General features: G+C 38.1%; 1 protein-coding gene across 1 annotated transcript in view; it reads left to right on the top strand.

Moving 5' to 3' along the window:
* Positions 1-13,868, top strand: part of LOC124711499 (DNA polymerase interacting tetratricopeptide repeat-containing, protein of 47 kDa) — a 78,532-nt gene extending 64,664 nt beyond the window's left edge. The window contains exons 7-8 of the mRNA XM_047241612.1: positions 7,392-7,556; positions 8,616-13,868. Of these exons, the coding sequence (XP_047097568.1) occupies positions 7,392-7,556; positions 8,616-8,679 (229 nt within the window). The 3' untranslated portion in view covers positions 8,680-13,868. The remainder of the gene's footprint in view (positions 1-7,391; positions 7,557-8,615) is intronic.
* The last annotated feature ends 470 nt before the right edge of the window (positions 13,869-14,338 follow it).

Raw genomic sequence — 14,338 nt, 5'->3', positions numbered from 1 at the left:
TTACAGAAAACACTAATCCTATAATTGTGGTAATTTTTTATAGCTGCCCATCAGGACACCAGGAGATTTTTTTTTTCAGGAGTATGGCACAAAAAGGGATTCAGTCTTACCCCAATTTATGTCACAACTGAAGCAGTACATGAATCATCTGTACCTGTACAGAGCAAAAGAAACACCACTCACAGAAAAGGACCTCAGCAACTCAACACCCACTCAACATAGGTGTTTGTCTCTACAGAAGGTGAAAAACCAAGAACAACAAGATCTGGTAGTGAAATTTGATTTCCAGCAAAATTAGTTGAAGTCCTAAACTGACCGTGCAACTGAGAAGGGGGTGATGTGGGAACATGACAGATTACTACAGTGAAATCCCTATGTGATGTTTTTGTTGGTCAAGACTTAAAAAACACAAAATTGAGGAAAATGCAGAATCAAGGAAAATGTTAACCTCCCCCCCTCCACCAAAAATATGAACAAAAACACAACGGTCGCAGGTTTGAATCATGCCTCGGGCATGGATGTGTGTGATGTCCTTAGGTTTAAGTAGTTCTAAGTTCTAGGGGACTGATGACCTAAGATGTTAAGTCCCATAGTGCTCATAGCCATTTTTTGAAAAACACATGTACTTGGCATGTGTGATTAAAAATCACAATCCTCTCCAATTCTTTTTATAAAATCTGTCTAAGTGAAGGAAATTAAATGTACAATAAAGTGTTTATGCAATAACTTGTGGTAATGGATTTCATCAGTTATTTAAAAAAAATCGCAGATGTATAACAGCAAGCAAAAACTAAAAAAAAATTGAAATTAATATCTGGATTCAAGATAATTGAGCTATTTTCTGACATTCTATGATCACAAATTGTACATTCAAAACACGTGTTTTTGAGAGCTCATCCTTCTTGTTTGCCCAGAAAAAAACAAAAATTGATGAATATGTTGAACAAACCAAAAATAGCTAAGTGTTTAAATCTTGAGCATAAATGCAGACATCTGTTTAATGACAAATTTTCTTATCCTTGCTGTTAGTGTTTAATGCTTTTCTTATGAGCCACACTTTGTATGCCCACCACTGTTAAAGTGTTATTTTAGGCTTGATGAGAGAAACAGACATGCGGAAAAACGAGTTTACTTCCCCAACCTTATTAGAAGTCAGCTCAGTGGATTTCTGTACACTGTGTGAAATGTAAATTTTAAAGAACACTCAGGTGCTACAGTTTTTCTTCATGCCCTCTATCACTGCTTCCAGTCTATATGATCTACAATGTGTGATGTGAGTGGTGCAAAGTACAGGGTGACAGTTATTGAACCACATAAAAAAAATGCAAATTAGCTACAACACTTTATTCACACTTTATTCAATATGTAATCAACCCTACAGATATTCGGATTTAAGTCATAACATGTTCGATATGCCTGCCACCAGTTGTGGTGATGTGGCACAAATGCATAGCGAAAGTGCTGGCAGGTCGATAGACACACAAACAAACACAAACATACACACAAAATTCGAGCTTTCGCAACCTAAGGTTGCTTCATCAGGAAAGAGGGAAGGAGAGGGAAAGATGAAAGGATGTGGGTTTTAAGGGAGAGGGTAAGGAGTCATTCCAATCCCGGAAGTGGAAAGACCTTAGGGGGAAAAAAGGACAGGTATACACTCGCACACACACACACACACACACACACACACACACACACATATATTCATCCACCCATACACAGACACAAGCAGACATTTGTAAAGGCAAAGAGTTTGGGCAGAGATGTCAGTCGAGGCGGAAGTACAGAGGCAAAGATGTTGTTGAAAGTCAGGTGAGGTATGAGCAGCGGCAAATTGAAATTAGCGGAGATTGCGGCCTGGCGGATAACAAGAAGAGAGGATATATTGAAGGGCAAGTTCCCATCTCTGGAGTTCTGACGGGTTGGTGTTAGTGGGAAGTATCCAGATAACCCGGACGGTGTAACACTGTGCCAAGATGTGCTGGCCGTGCACCAAGGCATGTTTAGCCACAGTCTGATCCTCATTACCAACAAACACTGTCTGCCTGTGTCCATTCATGCGAGTGGACAGTTTGTTGCTGGTCACTCCCACATAGAAAGCTTCACAGTGTAGGCAGGTCAGTTGGTAAATCACGTGGATGCTTGCACACGTGGCTCTGCCTTTGATCGTGTACACCTTCCGGGTTACAGGACTGGAGTAGGTGGTGGTGGGAGGGTGCATGGGACAGGTTTTACACCGGGGGCGGTTACAAGGGTAGGAGCCAGAGGGTAGGGAAGGTGGTTTGGGGATTTCATAGGGATGAACTAAGAGGTTACGAAGGTTAGGTGGACGGCAGAAAGACACTTGGTGGAGTGGGGAGGATTTCATGAATGATGGATCTCATTTCAGGGCAGGATTTGAGGAAGTCGTATCCCTGCTGGAGAGCCACATTCAGAGTCTGATCCAGTCCCGGAAACTATCCTGTCACAAGTGGGGCACTTTTCGGGTTCTTCTGTGGGAGGTTCTGGGTTTGAGGAGATGAGGAAGTGGCTCTGGTTATTTGCTTCTGTACCAGGTCGGGACGGTAGTTGCGGGATGCGAAAGCTGTTTTCAGGTTGTTGGTGTAATGGTTCAGGGATTCCGGACTGGAGCAGATTCGTTTGCCACGAAGACCTAGGCTGTAGGGAAGGGACCGTTTGGTGTGGAATGCGTGGCAGCTGTCATAATGGAGGTACTGTTGCTTGTTGGTGGGTTTGATGTGGACAGACGTGTGAAGCTGGCCATTGGACAGGTGGAGGTGTGTGTGTGCGAGTGTTACCTGTCCTTTTTTCCCCCTAAGGTAAGTCTTTCCGCTCCCGGGATTGGAATGACTCCTTACCCTCTCCCTTAAAACCCACATCCTTTCGTCTTTCCCTCTCCTTCCCTCTTTCCTGATGAAGCAACCGTTTGTTGCGAAAGCTTGAATTTTGTTAATATGAGATTAGTGTATATAGTTGTTGCAATTTTATTGTGTCAGATTTGGAGACGAAAGTATGTAAAATGTGCTATGCAAAACCTTTGTTCTCTTTCTGTATAACATCTCTGTCATAGCACGTCATCTGCACGAACAGTGTATTTTCAACACTTCACAAAATGCTTTCACCCCTACCTGCAATCTGGTCTTTGAAGGCCCACACGCCTTCTCCACACTTCCTGTAAGTAAGCCCATTTTAAGTATGTTTGTGTGTTGTGGTGGCTATTGGGTGACTTAACAAGTTGCCAGCCATTAAGAGTTCACTAGCCAGAAATGGGTGATGTTTCCTCTATTGTGACTGAGCATATTCTTCGAGACTCAGTATTTGAATTTAAAAGGTTGACAATTTATATTGTTGCTGAATAGATCAGAAATACATGCAAAAGGATGAGACTAATGACTCGGTCTGAATCACTTCAGGTCAACTGTCTTGTTTTTTCCATTACCGCTGCAACCTAGCAATAGTTGTATCATAATTGTGTGGTGAAGCTAAATGTTGCAAGTTGTGTTGGCAACCCTGCACCTGAATTATGTCAGCATTTCCTCTCTCATGTCTCCCCTCTCCGCAACGGCCTAAAATATTCCCTTAACTCTGCCACTACCCGTGTTGCGAACCATTTCTTTTTGCCATTTATAACTTGTTCAGGCACATCAAATGTCAATAGGAAGAAAGTGGGTGAAGTAAAGCTAGACAACAAGTAGGAACTTAGAATTGAGGTAAACCTTACTAGTAAGAAATGTAAAAATTGGAAAATTTTTGGCATTGATCTTATGGGTTTTTCAAGGGGTTTTGAATTTATGCTGTAGAATTGAGAAAAATGTGAAATCAGAGAACATGAAACCTTAGTTCCAGTGTATTATGCAATAAAGGAAAGTATTCAGATAGTTAAGGGAATCAAAAATTAATTGTAATGTGTGATTTGAAATTGGTGATAGGAAAAGGGGGGCAAGAAGGAATCATAGGATTGGCTGTCTCGTTGCTACTCCATTGGGCATGGGCGTCCACAAATGTCCCTTCATCTCACCCAAAGGCATGCATAGGTTGTGTAGACAGCCCAATTTAATGTGTGATCTGCTTCGTCAACTCCGAGCTTGGTCATTGGACTATAATCGCGTACGCTGTGCCCTAGTTGCAAGACTGCAGGCACCTTATCCATTTGTCCACCTTGTGCCAGTGCTTGCCCAGCTGCTATTGGATGGGCATGTGAGCTGGAACAATCTGTCAAAGGAGAACATGGCTAGAAGCAAAGGAATGAAAGCGGAAGCAAAGCAACACAGCCAGGTTAGGACTCACTTTAATAACAGAAGCTAAGCCAGAACAAGAAGCCTCCTGGTAGAATTCTGTACAGAACATAATTTAATCATCAAAAACACTTCGGTTAAGAATTGTGCAAAAACCTGGGGACATTGGAAGGTTTCAGATTGATTATATAACGGTAAGCCAGAGACAGATTTTAAACTGCAAAACATTCCTAGGGGAAGATGTGGACTCTGATCACACTTTATTAGTTATGAACCACAAATTAAAACAGAAGAAATGTCAAAAAGGTAGGAAATTAAGGAAATAGGACCTGGATAAATGGAGACTACCAGAGGTAGTTCAGAGTTTCAGAGGGAACATGAAACAACAATTAATGGAAACAGGACAAAGAAATTCATTGGAACATGAATGAATGGCCTGGAAAGATGAAATACAGAAGGCAGCAGTGGATCACATAAGTGAAAAGACAAGACCTAGTAGAAATCCTTGGATAGCACAGGAGATGTTGGATTCGATTGATACATAGAGAAAACATAAAAATGTAGCAAATGAAGCAGGTGAAATGAGATTAACACAAAGTGCAAAATGGGAATGACTAGAAGATAAAGGCAAGACTGTCAGAGTATGCATAACAAGGGGAAAGATAATTCCCCCTATAAGGAAATTGAAGAGACCTCTGGAGAAACAAGAAGCAGCTCTATACATTCCCAGCACTCAGATGGGAAGCCAGTACTAAGCAAAGAAGGGAAGGCTGAAAGGTGAAAGGAAAATATATAGAGAGTCTGCAGTGCAGAGTTATAAAAAGAGAAGAGGAAGTAGGTGAAAATGAGTTGGGGATGTAACGCTATGAGAAGAAATCAACACTGAAAGTCATACGTGGAAACAAAGTCCCTAAAAGAGTCTACATTCACACTGAATTATTGCAACTCCTGGGAGAGCCAGCCATGACAAAATTTTTGTGCCTGATGTTCAGGATATATGAAACAGGCAGAATACCTTCATGAGACATGCAAAATACCCTCATACTTCAGGAAGAATCTAATATTTTCAGTTCCAAAGAAGGTAGGTGCTGACAGTGTGATTACATATATGAAATAGAGAATGGAGAAAGAAAGGGAAGGAGTGGGGGGAATTTGTGACTTCAGCTGCAGAAGGCACTGTGGTAATGCAGTGGGGAAAATTGAAAATTTGTGCTGCACATGGGACTTGAACCTGGATTTACCGTGCTCATGAGCAGTTGCCTTAACTGCTTCAGCCATACAGACACAGTCCCAGACCAACTCAAATTTCCAACTTATCACACGTTCCTATGCAGTGCCCCTTATCTGTTTACCTCCTAATCACAAATTGTTAATTCCTGTAGGAATTCAGACAATATTAACGCATTTGCACTGAAACAAATGTCAAGGAGCTGTCGCACTCTTACAGAAATGAATATATTTGAGAGGTATCTGTTCTGTCGGGCTTGTCCAACAGAGCAGACACCACTTAAATATATACAGGTGTGAATACTACTGAATCACCAATTTAACATGTCATGGTTGCAAAATGTTGACACAAATTATTTACAGAGAAGTATTCAGCTGAAAGCTGACTTCAGTGATGATCATTTCAGATCCTGGTGAAATGTAGAGTCGCAAGAAGCAATGCTGACCCTACAACTTAACCTGAAAGATGGGTTAAAGACAGGTAAACCTCGTAGGTTTAGAGAAAGCTTTTGACACTGTTGACTGGATTTTGAAAGTAGCAGGGATAGTGGGTGAGAGGTGATTTACAACTTGTACAAAAGTCAGACTGCAGTTGTAAGAGTTGGAATGACATGAAAAAGAAGCTGTAACTGAGAATGGAGTGAGGCAGGTTTTTTGTGTATCCCAATGTTACTCAGTTATCACATCAAACAAACTGTGAAAGAAACCAAGGAGAAATTTGCAAAAGGAATTGATGTACAGGGTGGAGTTCAATGGACTGGATAGTGTTTTGAAAAGAGGTTATATGATGAACTTCAGCAAGAGTAAAACAAGGATGATGGACTCTAGGGAAATGAAATCAGGTAATGCTGAGCGATTTACATTAGGAAAAGTGATAAAGTTAAGTTATTGGTGTAAAAGTAATAAGTGATTTTTGCTGTTTGGGCAGCAAAATAACTGATGATGGCCAAAACAGAGGGGGTATAAAGTGCAGACTGGCAACAGCAAGAAAAGCATTTATGCGAAAGAGGAATTTGTTAACTTGTATTATAAATTTAAGTATTAGAAAGACATTTCTGAAAATATTTGTGTGGAGTGTAGCGTTGTATGGATGTGAAACATGAATGATAAACAGTTCATACAAGAAGAGAATTGTACCTTCTGAAAGGTGATGTCACAGAAGAATGTTTCGGAGTAGATCGAATAACAAATAAGGAGGTACTGAATCAAATTGGAGAAAAGAGAAATTTATGGTACAACTTGACTAAAAGAAGGGATCAGTTGAGAGGACACATCCTGAGGCATCAATGAATTGTAAATTTGGTAGTGGAAGGAAGAGGAAGAGAGAGAGAGAGAGAGAGAGAGTGAGTGAGTGAGTGAGTGAGTGAGTGAGTGGAAGGGGGCGAGGGGTAAAACTGTAGAAGAGGACCAAGGCTTGAATATAGCAAACAGCTTCAAATGGATGTAGGTTGTTGTAGTTATGCAGAGATGAAGAGGCTTGCACAGTTTAAACTAGCATGGACAGCTGTATAAACCACTTTTTGGACTGAAGAGCATAACAACAACAGAAACAGTGTGAATTATTAGAAACTCAGAACTTTGGCACCAGAATCTACAGCTGCAAAAGCCGTCTGTATGTTGTTAGAATTTTCTATGCTCTTGCTAACTCTCATATACCTATCCTTAGATAGTAACCCCCAGTTCCAAACCTTCAGATTCTTTTGGAAGATGTTGCACTGATCATAGCCTAGCTACTGTCATTATGTTTGTGTGTCAACACAGTTTCCTTAGAAATTTATATTTTTAATACATAATATATGACAGAACAGCATATAATTTTATGGCTCATTTATGCTAATACATTTATTGAACTATTTCAAATGCCTTGTGCTCTGTTCATTAAGCTTTGCATGGGATATGTATATTTAGTATGCCATATTAATGTTATAGGTTTGAAGACCAACTGACAACAATATTTGAAACACCTCCCGAATGGGACAAAGAAGGGAAGTACCGACCTGAAAATCTTCGACTGTGGTATGAGGACCGAGAGGAAAAAGTAAAATTTCCTGTAAACAAGGAAAATACACTGGGTGAAACACTTTCAGACAAGCGGTAAGTGTGTGCAGCTCAGTGTAATAGGTGCACGATTGCCTATAAATATTTGATGTTAAATATTGTGTTTTTGACACTGTCTTGAAAAGGATAGATTGCTACTCACCATGTAGAGTAGGTGCACATGTGCAGAAAGGCACAACAAAAAGACTATTAAACATGTGAGCTGTAGCCCTAAAGGCCATCTGCCCCCCCCCCCCCCCCCCCCCCCCCCCCACACACACACACACAAGCACAACTCACACACACATGACCACTGTTTCTGGCCACCAAGGCTACACTCGTCAACAGGAAAACACTATCAGGTCAAAGAGAAAAATTAATAAAAAGACGATGATGTGGGATGCAGGTCAGTGAACAGATGTGTACAAAGAGGGGGGACAGCAGGTGTGCCTGGATTACACAAGGTTAGTCTGTATATAGTGGAATAAGAGGAGAGAAAGGGGGGGTGGGGGGGGGGTGGTTGATAGGCTGAAGTTCAACAAGTTCGTGTGGCATAGGAACATACAGTAAATAATGTGTGAAAATACAAGAGAGTGAGACAGGAAGAGTGATTAGTTTGAAGGTCTGGATTAGACAAGGTTAGTCTGTATATAGTGGAAAAGAGGAGAGAAAGGGGGGGGGGGGGGGTTGATAGGCTGAAGTTCAACAAGTTCGTGTGGCATAGGAACATACATTAAATAATGTGTGAAAATACAAGAGAGTGAGACAGGAAGAGTGATTAGTTTGAAGGTCTAAGATCAATTATATCAATAGTAGTAATGTGGGACACGAGATGCAGCATAAACAGTTAGCGCAGTCATGTTGCGATGTGTTGTTTGTGGATGAGATGGTTGATACAGTGTGGCTCGTAAGTCAGAGCGTCTGCAGTCTGGAAGGTGAAAGATAAAACACAGAAAAGAAGAGAAAGGAACAGTGGTCGTGTGTGTGAGTTGTGCTTGTGTGAATATATATACATGTTTAGCATGTATGTTGGGTAGCAATCCATGATTTTCATAATATTGTCATTATTTCATTCTGGATTTTCCATTGTTTAATGTTGTGATTTTATTTTTCTAGAATAATAATTCGCAATGGAACACCAGTCTTTTGTGTTGAAGTTGTCGGAAAGGACAGAAAATAAGTTTCATATGTACGTGTGTGTCAGCACCAAGGCAGTAAGTATGCAAAACAAAAAGAGGAAGGGGGCATATTTTCTCCATGTGCCACCTAATGTGCATTATAGTCTCACAAACCGTGTAGACATTGATTGTGTGTTTATTTGTCTACTAGTTGATTAATGCTAAAAGACCAGTAGAAAATTACTGGAGTATAGCTTTGTGCCAGTGCCAGTATCTGTCTCATCTGCTACTACTACTGATTAACTGCTTTATATTTATACATTGTCAACATTTTAAAAGTTGTGATGATCTTTAAGACACAAATCCTAGTGGCCAGTTGTTAGGACGTAGAAACTTTTTATTTGTTTTAGACTCGTATATGTGTTGGACTAAGTGTTTTGTGATATGTAAAGCCTTTCACTGAGTTATACATGCACACATGTACTGTAAAGAGAGAAAGACTGCTTTCTGTAGATGGAGGGAGAGAAGAAACCAGGTGCCAAATGATAATGTGAAGTACAAATTAATCTTCCGTCAGAAAGAAATCTTAGAACACCAGAAATTAAATGTTGACGACTAATAGGTTGATGGCTGCCCGTAGTAGGGCACAAGTAAATTTAAATTACAAGAAATTGTAAACTATAAAACAGAAATACAGTGTATTATTTCCAGATGGATTGTTCATTTCGGTGGTATTGGGCCACTGTGAAAAATGTTTGTAATGTTTCTGTTTCTGTTATACATACTAGCTCTTAGATCTGATTCTGCTTAAATTTGAAACATACTATTTGCAGAATATGTTGGTATATGGGGGAAAATCCTAGATAGTTAAGATAGCCAAGTAGCAGGTATTATTTATGAAACAATGCCATGAATTAGAATATTTTGTGTTTATTTAATATGTGTATGATCACTGTGTTGAGGATAAGCACATATAAAAAAGTGGGGTTTTTTGCTCAAATTATAAATGTGCGAGAGAGATGCATGTGCATACTGTGTCAAAGAATAAAAGTTTGTAATATTGGCTACAGTCATCACTTTTTTTGCCTCATATAATTTGTCACCATGTCCCATTACAGTTTAATGACCATCTTTCAATCTTATGAGAGCTTCAGACCAAGCTGGCCCGCTTCATTCATATGGTTTTGCAAAATCACTTCCAGTGTGTTCTAGAATGACCAGCTTCCTCTCTATCATCATCTATCAGAGCTAGTGCTCCAACTATGATGGTCTTGATGTTACTGAGACATTACACTCTTAAGCTTCCTTTCTTCTTATGTTTTATTTTACTTTCTGTTCTGTGATGTCTTCAAGCAGCATCTGTTGTAATATTATGTTTCTGCAAATAATAAAGTCCTATGTATGTACATATACATCCCCATTGACTAGATTTCCAAATCCAATTTCTAACATAATGGAAAACTTGCATCTGTACCAGGATATGAGTGAAACAATAGCCCTTCAGCAAATCTTCTGCTGTTTGACATTCATCAAAATAGAAAGTTAGGGTCCCTGTATCCTATCATTTTTTATCTTAATGTAATTATTGGTGTACATTGAGTTTTATGGCAGGTGAAACCATTTGGAAAGAAATTAGCAAAACTGATTGACAGTCTCTGAAGACATATCCTCAAGCAGTATCCTCTTTTAGTTCAGTTCTAACTTTTTTAGTTATCTGTTTTCTAGTTATCTGTCTGCAGTATACATGATGAATAACAAGTAAAAAGAAAATATTATTCATCACTGAATACTGCTGGCCCATGTAAAATTTGGAGTTGTTAAGCAGTCCTGGAGTTAATTCTTTTCTCCTCAGCAGTAATCCACTGCTTATGATGTCTGTGGGAAGTATAAAACTGAAAACTGTATACAGCCAATTATGGTATGTGTATAGACAATTTTTAGTATCAATATAAAAGTATATTTACACAAGACGAAAAATTGAATGTGCTATATCATAGCAATGTTGTACTACAAGGAGCATTTTACCATTGGATATGAGAAAAGCACTCGAACAAGCTTCACACTTTGTAAATTATGCTTCTAGAAAAGTGATTAGAAAGAAAAATAAGAATTAACTCTTGAGTGGGCACGACATTTTTTATAATAGGAGCATACGTGTGGTGTACTTTGTACACATGTAAAGAGGAGCTGTCTTTATGTTACCAAGGTAAATACATATGGGCAAAATTAGTTTGGTCTTAGTTTAATCAAACAGTGATAAAATAAACTTACATTATATGAGCTGAATCATTGTTTAACTAAATGATAATGAAATAAACTTTCATTATATCACTCAGCTGCCATATACAGGTGTTACCCCATTGTAATGACCCACTCGACGCAATAAACAGCATAGTTGCATCAGATTCCAGCCAACTGCCTATTCGATTGCTAATCATGTCGTAGACAAGTGCCTCATTGTGGGATTCTGCTGCTAGCTCAGAGTCTGGATAATTTTCTTGCATGGATCATAAATATTTTCTCACCTAGCTCCCTGTTTATTTTATATTACTGCCACTCTTTTGGACATAAGAAGTGCAACTCATCACTATGTTAGCTGAAGCAATAATGAAGGAATATATATCTGCTCTCAATTGTAAAACCAACAGTGGAATGGTGCAAGACAGTGTTATCTGAGGTTTGCACATACAGGTGTGCCCACTCGATGGTTAACGATATTTTTGGACTTTCCACCATTTAAATCCAACTGTGTCATAATAGCATTTTATGTTTGAGTACACCACTTCTGCAACAGTTCTGTCTATTATAAGGTGACTTCTTGACAGAAGCTTGATTTGGTATAATTACTATTTACATAAAACTATTTCTGATAGTCTACATGATTAGCGCAGTACCAGTGTCTTATTTTTTCTTGTAAAAAATTGTATACCTTCCTGTGTCAGCTGCAGCAAAATAATCCCAATTATAAAAAAATTTCTCAGTTGTTGCCACTTCTTAGGTGTTGCAGAACACCAAGTGAACAGTTATTTGGGATATTGTTTTGTTATAGATTCATTGGAAAATTACAAGAAAATTTCTGCAAAGATTTTTTAAATATGTTATTTCATAAGTCTTTCAAGTAACATTGGAAATGTGAATCCTTTTAAAAAATCATAAATGCATTTGTAGTTACGAAGACACACTATATTAATCAAGTTAACAGATTTATTGAAAATGAATGTTGAAGCATACAGACAGAAGGAGAGCCAAAATCAGTATTAGGAGATAATGTCTTGGCACTAAAATCTGACATGTTCACTTGATTGCATTATCTGTTTAGCCCTTGTGTTTCACTGAATGAAGAAGTACTTGTTGTTGGTAAGGTGATGATTGTGCTGCTCTGAAATCCTGATGCTATGAAGAACTATTGTCCAACTATATGGGGTGACTTGTGTGAATAAATATTAAAATACTGTCATTGGAAGTCTTAAGGGTGCCGAACTCAGAACAGTATTAATAAAAGGTTACTGAAATGCAAGATTTTTTGTGCTCAGATTTTGGCATTTTCTTCACGACCAGTAAATTGAAATTAGCATAGGCATAAGCAAGTGACTTAATCTGTCGGGCATAGACTCATATAACAGCACAGATATTTTCACTGCATTTAAAACTGCTGCTCTTTTCCCTGTAACTGTTTGTGTGTGTGTGTGTGTGTGTGCGTGCGTGTGCGTGCGTGCGTGCGTGTGTGTGAGAGAGAGAGAGTGAGTGAGTGATTGAGAAAGAGAGAGAGAGCAGTAACTCTAAATCTTGTAAAATTTTGTATGGCATTGTGTGGGTCTCTGTGCCACCCATGAATTAATTGCTTGTTTGTAATGTGCCCTTGTTTTTGTTTACTGTCTCTGTCCTGTAATTTCCATTATCGTAATGTTTATGAGTGATGTTATTTACAACTGCTTTGTTTGTTGTTGATGACCAATGCTTTGTCCATATGCTGTTGTAGAGCAGGGTGTCTGGTTACCGTTAACAGATTTTCTGACATTCGAACAGTATACTATTATCCATCAGTGATGTTTTAAAAAAGGCTCAATTCCATCAGTATATTTGTGTCAATCATGGTAAATCATTTTTTTATTTTTTTCTGCTATGGATTCTATTACATCAATGTATCCCATATACCCATATAGTGACATGTAAAATAGTGTGTCATATGCTGTGCTGGAATATGTTAGAGGAGCATTTCTTTTATTAAATGTACTTTTGGATTGATGTTAAATGTTATAAATAATAGAAGAAAAGAAAGTAGTTACTTGGTACTGCAATGGTAGTATGTGTTAGTTTTTATGCTTTTTCTGTCTACATATTACTTCTCTGAAATTAGCATTTGCCATATGTGGAACATTTTAGTGACAGCAATATTTCTTCTAAATATATTTTGGTGTATGTGCATCCTACGAAAAATTATGAGAAAATTAGGCTCATGGCGTGGAGTATTTCGTTTTCTTGTGATTGTGTTTCACATTTACACCAAAATTCACAGTGTCTCCCCATACTCATATTCCTCTTTCTCCTTCTCTTGGTCAGTGTGAAAGAGAAAAACCAGATTCATTCCAGTTTAGAAAGTGATAATTTATTGGCTGCAATACTGATACATTTGCAAAACCTGTCTGTAGTAATATTTTTTCTGACAATAATAGTATATGGTGGGATATAAATTTAATTTCATTTAGTGATTGTACATAAGGCTTGTGATTGCCACATTTCAGTCCGTAAAATAATGGTCTTTCAGCTCCTTTATCTCAGCAGTTGATTGTGTCGAATCACATCTGTGACTGAGGTACAAAATATATTTCCCTAAATGTGCTGCATTTATAGTTTGTTGAGTAGGACTCATATTCAAGCCTGTTTGCAATAAATTAAAAAGTGTGATACTAATTTGTATTCACTCTGCGTTAGTTTGTATTTTACAGTCATGTCGTTTGGCTTTTTTTATATTCTATAATTTCAGAGAAATGCCGTGTAAATTTTTAATTTCTATGACTTGTGTTTTTTATCTCAGCCTTCTCTCAGTTAACAGTGTTACAAATCATTAAATATAGGGCAAAACTTTTCCTGTTGGAATACCATTTATTGAAGCACAGTTACATACTGTAAATTAATCTAATTTTATGACTCATGTTATATTGTGAGATGTCTATTTTTGTTCATTTTACAGAAATTTGTTATTGATGTATTTTGTGTATGTATGACTATTAAAAATGTTCTGTGTTTTGTACTATGACTTTTTGATAACCCTACCACTGGTTTAAAATGCAAGGTTCTGTTTTCATCACAGTCATTGTAGTGTGGAGCTTTCACAATACTATCTTTATGATACACATTTTACATTTGTGCTGTGGACATTGGATCTGATTCACGACTAAATTATTGGCCAATCTGAATGATTTGCAGCTGCAGCAAAGAAGATTAAAATTACAGCAACCATCCATTTTATGAAATGCTTAGATTTATGTATTGGTTATTGTCCAACTTAAAGATAAATACTTCTTGTGCCCAGCTTGATTTATCTAATGTCTTTGCAATCTGATGTGCAGCATTCAGGTGGAGAACCAATATGGGTTATTGTATCATACTGTAAGACACAAACAGCAGCACTGCCACAATGAACCTAAGTTTATTCTTCTTCCACACACAAGTGAACAACAGTTGAAAACATGGAAACAATCTAAGTACTTATATAAACAA

This window comes from Schistocerca piceifrons, chromosome 8 (genome assembly GCF_021461385.2).
Source record: "Schistocerca piceifrons isolate TAMUIC-IGC-003096 chromosome 8, iqSchPice1.1, whole genome shotgun sequence".
NCBI lineage: Eukaryota > Metazoa > Arthropoda > Insecta > Orthoptera > Acrididae > Schistocerca > Schistocerca piceifrons.
This window is presented reverse-complemented; position numbering and strand designations above follow the sequence as displayed.